The following is a 6,565-nucleotide window of genomic DNA, read 5'->3' as shown; positions in this document are numbered from 1 at the left end:
CCAGAGGACAAGCTGCAAGTGTCAGCTCTCTCCTTCCATCACTGGATCCCAGGGGTTGACCTCTAGCTGCCAGGCTTGGTATCACGTGCTTTTACCCACTGAGCCATCTTACCACTTTATCTCCTATGCTTAAAGCTTAAAACAATGAAAAAAAGGTAATCTTGCTGGGTGGTGGTGCACGCCTTTAATCCCAGCACTAGGGAGGCAGAGGCAGGCGGTTCTCTGTGAGTTCGAGGCCAGCCTGGTCTACAAGAGCTAGTTCCAGGACAGGCACCAAAGCTACAGAGAAATCTTGTTTTGAAAAGAAAAAAAAAGAAAAATTAAAAAAAAAAAGAAAAAGGGAAAAAAAGTAATCTTCAGTGTATGGGAGCGGCACCCATCTAAAACAGATATGAAAATTAGGTTGGAAAGAAGAGGTGACATATGCTAGGCACTTGGAGACATATTGCTTTGTTTATCTCCCATCTCTGCCAGCAACCAGCAAGAGCTGGGCTTTAAACGCAGACCCCTGACACTGCGACAAGTACCATGCACCACACTTCCACTCCCAGCTGTCCAGTAGACTCCAGTGGGGAGGTCCTGTTGGATTCTGCAGGAGCTGGAAGGCGCCTTGTGTGGGGATAGCTCAGCTACCTCCCTCAGACAACTCAGTAGCTGGCAGAGGCAGCCTTTGGCTTCCCTGGGCAGAAGTAATCCTTCTCTCTGCCGTGCTGGCCAGAGGTCACATTGTCGACTAGCTAGCATCTCTCTAGATTAACGCTGCTGCTTCTGCTCTCAGTGTGGCCTGCAGGTGGTGGCATGGGTTTCCTCCAGAAGGGTCACAGAGTCTAATGTTCAATGCTGGCTGCACTCAATACGCATGGTACTCATGTAAGGATTAGTAGACAGCAATGGTTCTAGAACAGAGAAAAACCTTGTCCCACTGTTAAGTTGTGTTTGGTGTGTATCAGCAGGTATGAAGAAAAATGCTTATTTAATGATTTCAAAGAGCACACTGCTTAAAGGGCATAAAATGTGCTTTGTGATTGGACACAGTCACTGGGACGAATAGCATTATGAGTAACTTTGTGTAAAGTTAAGATCTCTCTTTTAATCACATCTGATAAAGTCACACAAAGACCCCCTTTCTTATACACCAGATTGGCATTCCCCAACTGAGGGACAAGGAACAGTATTTTGTGAGATGTTAAAATACACCCAGAATATTCTTCACAAAGCCTAAGTTTGAGGAATCTGCATTCTTCCCTCAGAAATTCCCAGAGTGGGGCAGGGCAGAGGGAGGGAGCAGGGGCTGGGAAATGCTGCAGGCTCCCGTGTAGGGGAGCCTGGGTAGATGACTCTATCTGGACATTCACTCGTGTAGTCTGCTTTCCACAAATACTCCGTAACCAAGTCAACACACGGACAAATCGGTGAAGGATCTTAATTTCTCCAGTTCACAGTTTTCTTTTTTTGGGTATGTCTGTGGTCTTTGTGTGTGGTGCAAGCATGTGAGTGTGCAGGTGTGCCCTCGGAGGCCTGAGGATGACCACTGCCTTTCTGTCTTTCTCTGGCACCATCTCTCAGTGAAACAGAAGCTCACCATTTTGGCTGACTTGGATGGCCACTGGTTGTTAAAGATCTGCCTATTGCTGCCCCCACTGCCGGGGTTACAGGCACACGGAGAACTTGCCCAGCATTTTACTTAGGTGCTGTTACTCAAACTCAGCAGGTCCTTGGCCTTTCACAGCGAGCACCTTGCCTACAGAGCCATCTACCGAACCCCAGTCCAGAGGTCTTTAAAAATAGAAGCATCGAAAATGAAAAATCTCAATCAGATCTTTACCTGAGTAGTAACAGTGGAGATGGTGAGCCATCTCCCTTAGCTGCATCCCTCGAAGTGAGATGAGGTGGATGATCAGCCTCTTTTGGGTGGTACTAATATGCTAACTGTTTGGAAACTAACCTGAAGGTTAGTCTTCATTGTGATAGTCATCCGCATTTGGAGGGCTGCCTCTCGTTGCAAAGGAACCAAAACTAAAGCCTCCACTCTTAAATAGCATTTATTAGTATTGCAGTGGAGTCTCCCTCGAGGTCTCCCATTTATTTAAGGATATATGCTATGGTTAGAGAAGCAACTTCATTATTATATATGAGTATGCCCAACTATGACCCTTACTCAATCCAGGGGTCTAATATTCACATCATGTGCATCGCCATTGAGTTTCTTATCCAAACATGCCCCCTTCTCCCCCCTTTTAAAATATGTGCCTTGATAAAGTGGGAAAAGAACTAAAGAAACGAAACATCAAGGGCTTGCTATAAAGGAGAAGCCTAGAAAAGATAAATTCCCCACGGCAGTTCTGCTCAGTTGCTGTCTGTGAGCGGAGGCACAGTGCTCACACGGGCAGCGCTCTGCCCAGTGGTTTCTTGGTCAGGATGGTGAGAAAGCCCTTGAGGTTTCCTGTGGCTTTTGGGAGGAGCCGGAAATCCCATTTACTGAATCCACTCGATGTTCAGGCACCGCGCTATGAATGCAAACATATCGGAAACTTCTTCTATCACTTTGGCGGTGGGTTTCCCGGCCCCGTGGCCAGCCTTGGTGTCCACGTGGATCAGCAAGGGGTTGCTCTGCTTCCGGCTACGGCCCACAATGTATTGAAGCGTGGCGATGAACTTCAGGGAGTGCAGCGGGACCACCCGGTCGTCATGGTCAGCCGTGAGCAGAAGCATGGAAGGGTACTGGATGTCGTCCGCCTCTGGAAGCTTCACGTTATGCAGTGGTGAGTATCTGTAAGGCAGAGGAACTTCTGTGAGGACAGACACCACAGACAAGAGGACAGACGTGCTTTACCAGCCTGACCACTGCCGAGGAGGGCTGGAGCTAACAGCACACGAGGGCCATCATTTAGGCCAGAACTGTCAAGGGCTACTGAAAACTGGGGAGCTGAGTCACTTTACTTAGCTCTAACCTTGAAGGGTGAATAAAAAAGGAAGTCACGGGGCTGCTGAAATAACAGAACTGTTTCGAGTTTACCATCTCTGCATTGTTTATCTCTTGGCAGAAGGACCTGGAACCTGCCACGTGTCTGTCCTTTAGCGGATCTAACGCTTGTATGGGGGGGGGGGGGAGCTGCTGCTTTAGGAAGGACACACCTATTCTCTGGGACTGGCTGCTAACCTGCACACTGAGAAGACCTAGCCCCAAGGTACTGCATTTGGCCAATGGAGGGAAAGTAGTAGGAGACACTTCTAAAGCAGAAGGTAAGGAGACCTTCATTAAGGTCTTTAACAAAAAAAAAAAGAGTTGAGTTATAGGATGATTGCTAACAGTTTAATGAAAGGAACATCTAGGTATCTTTTCTTTACATTTTACCCATTATTAATGTCTCGGTTTTCACAGTTTTACACTAATGGATATAATAATTTGTTTCAGAACAGACTGAAAGTGTAAAGTATGGAAACAGCATAAATTCTGCTTAGCTTATCACATGAAGTCAAGCAGCCTGAGGCTGTAAGGTTTTGGAAGGCAGTGGGTCCGTCTAAGCAACCCCTGCATATGCGTTAGCTCTCTGCACAGCGTGGAAACCCTGCCTATTAAAATTCAAATAAGTTTTGTGGGAAAATAATTCCCCATTAAGCTACAGGAGCCCCTGCATGGCCCTCTCTAGCTGATGTGCAGGGCTGAGCTGTGTGCTCAGTAGCTGCAGGGAAAAGGAAGGTTCAGTCTTGAATGAGCAGCATCAGAACACTGAAATATTAAGTAGGAGTGCCATAAATTCTTCTAGAACCTTCCTCCCTTTTAAAACTATTTAGGAAACATCAGATGCTGTGGAGTAGTTTTATTTTTTTATTTTTTTATTTTGAGACAGGGTTTCTCTGTAGCTTTGGAGCCTGTCCTCTTGTAGACCAGGCTGGCCTTGAGCTCACAGAGATCCCCCTGTCTATGCCTCCTCAGTGCTGGGATTAAAGGCATGCGCTACCATCTGGTGCTGTGGATCACTTTGACATCAGAGTTCATCATTTTAAAGGTCTTGATCCTCCAGGTGTTCATCTGCACTTCATCTGAATTATGACTCCTCTGGACACAGTTGCACCAGTGAACACTGGTGAGTGACCACAGTATTCATTTAGCTTTCTCCCCTTTAAGGATAAAATGTTGAATTAGACACTTCAGATGAAGTTCTAAGGAGGGAAGCTAGTTACAAAAAACAAAACATGACAAATTAAAAGATGTTTTGAATCAGAATTTATGATTTTTCCGAGAAGACTGTGATGAGAAACGAGTTTCTTGTATAGCCTGAGGGAATTCCTAAACAGAGCCGCTAAGTAATCTGTGAATGTTCCACGTGGGCCACAAAGAGCCAGAGAGAAGGAAGATGTCTCTCTTACTCACTGCTGTCCTCAAAGCTGCTGAGGGTCATGAATAAAAGAAGTGTATAAATAAACTAATGCCTCTAATTCCAAATATTTGTGGGGACACTGAGCATAGAAATGGTCTAACTGTGTTCTACGTTCTTAAGAAAGGCAATGTCTCTACTGATACAGTTTTAGACCATTCTATCTGAACTCCAGTAACAAAGGCTACTGGCACAGAACAGGAGACTCATGCCCCTCTTCCGCCATCAGCACCATGGACTGCTCAGCTCAGCTCTCTGCTCCCAGTGTCTCAGAGCAGGCAAGGTGTGAGCGGTCAGCACTTCTCCTGGGAACACTGGGAAAGAATGACAGCCGCTGCTTCTGAGCATAACTTGGGTCTCACACAGCTACGGAGCTGAGGTCTCCATTTCCTCATGGCTATGAATCACAGTGAATCTCAGGTTCCAGAGGACCCTCTTGCCACCTGAAAAATCCCTTCTTCATAGCACGACCTACATTAGTGTTTGACAGGAATCTTAAATAGCCATCTTTATGAAAACAGTAAATCTGGAAGTTTGGCTGTGACTCAGCAGTAGAACGCTTCTCTAGTATGTGCAAGTTCCTGGACTCAATCCCCAACACCACAGACAGACAAAACTCAGGAAGACAGGAGGGCGCCACCATCTCCGTGACACTGCAGTAAATTACATGCGGTCAAAACACCAAATGCTAATCCTGTTGACAATGGTCACGATTAAGATAGCAGATTTTGAATAGCATATAGGCAAATATTAAAGAAAACATACTTGAGAAGCCATTCGAAGTGTTGCTTGCTGTCTGAGCACCCATAATCAGTGGTCCAGGCATGACCAATGGTAAACTTATGGAACTTCAACATGTCCATCACTCCAACCTGGGCAATAACACAGCCGAAGAGGTCCGGACGTTGATTTGCACAAACAGCTAAGAACCAAGAGACAAAAAGAGGGAAGTGTTCATAATTAAACATCTAGATGAAGCCAGTGCTTCATATCTTCAGGACGCTGGCTGTTTCATCCCTGGAACACAGGCAGAAGTTTTCATAAATGATTCAGGCATGAATCTCCAAGCAGCCCAAGGGAGAAGGCGGGGTCTGCCCAGTAATGGAGCATTTCCCCCCCAGTAACAGTGGGGGCGACCTGCTACGTTACTGGCTGGCGCTTCTCCGAGCCAACTTGCTTTCATGGGTGATGGGGATGGAAGGGACTTGTTCAGATCTCAGGACCAGTTCAGCGCAGAAGAGGGGCTGAAATGCAACTCTAACCAGCGCTGGTACAGTCTATCCTGTTTTCAGATGCTTTGTTGTTGCTTTTTAGCAGAAAATCTACTGAATATTTGCCAAGAAATAGAATATTTCTAGGTAATAAAACCAGATGTACTGGGCAAGAGACCTGAGTGAGCTGTTAATAAAGCACGGCAATCACTGTTGCTAAACAAAGGTAGGGTGCCATGAAGTGGAGCCGGTGCCCTACAGCAGCCAGCGAGGCTGGGTGGAAGCCCACCAAGGCCACATGATCAAAAGATCTAGACTATTCCTGCCTCTGGCAAAATCCATAGTTCACAGCATATTCTAATTAGATCACATGTAATAAATAGCACAGAAGTCTGAGCCATCCCCTTAGAAGCCCAGATCCTCTTGGAGGGTTAGGAATGTGCATGCCCAGAACGAGCACCCCATCATCTTGATGCGGTGCCCAAACGAGCATCCCATCATCTTGCTGCGGCTCTGTCTTTGTGGATTTCTCAAAGGACTTGGCTTAAGAGGGACAAAGCAAAACCATAGCAGAGTTAGTGGTGAACCAGTTGAGTACAACACATGGCCTTTACAATGTTCTTTCCCGCTAAGCCTGGACTCACCCGTAGTTCTGTTGGCCCTCTTATTTCTAACTATTCAGAATCTATTCAGATTCTGACTACTTATCTTCCAGCACCACATCTTGGTCCAAGCCAGTGAGTCCTCTCACCTGCTCAGCTTCTCAGCCCTTACCTTCTCCCCATCGGTTCAAGACTCCCAAAGCTTCCTGCTTTCCAGAGCAGAGAGAGAACTCAGGCTGCATTCAAAGTCTGTCCTTTCTGGTTTGGCTTTGGGACACCTACCTGAATCCATGAGGACATAAGCCTCCAGAACCTCTCACCTAAATTGTCTGTGTTAGTCTGCAGGACTTGGTTTGTGTCTGACTCATCTGAA

General features: G+C 46.4%; 1 protein-coding gene across 1 annotated transcript in view; it reads right to left on the bottom strand.

Moving 5' to 3' along the window:
* Positions 1 to 1,070: 1,070 nt before the first annotated feature.
* LOC121449983 (prolyl endopeptidase) overlaps positions 1,071 to 6,565 on the bottom strand; it is a 104,300-nt gene continuing 98,805 nt past the window's right edge. Inside the window, exons 14-15 of the mRNA XM_041654631.1 lie at positions 5,145 to 5,301; positions 1,071 to 2,770 (exon numbers count right to left, since the gene is read on the bottom strand). Of these exons, the coding sequence (XP_041510565.1) occupies positions 2,476 to 2,770; positions 5,145 to 5,301 (452 nt within the window). The 3' untranslated portion in view covers positions 1,071 to 2,475. The remainder of the gene's footprint in view (positions 2,771 to 5,144; positions 5,302 to 6,565) is intronic.

This window comes from Microtus oregoni, unplaced genomic scaffold (genome assembly GCF_018167655.1).
Source record: "Microtus oregoni isolate MIOR12 unplaced genomic scaffold, Mior012 000006F_ref0000085, whole genome shotgun sequence".
Lineage (NCBI taxonomy): Eukaryota > Metazoa > Chordata > Mammalia > Rodentia > Cricetidae > Microtus > Microtus oregoni.
Note: the sequence above shows the minus strand (reverse complement) of the source record. Positions and strands in the feature narration are given on the sequence as shown.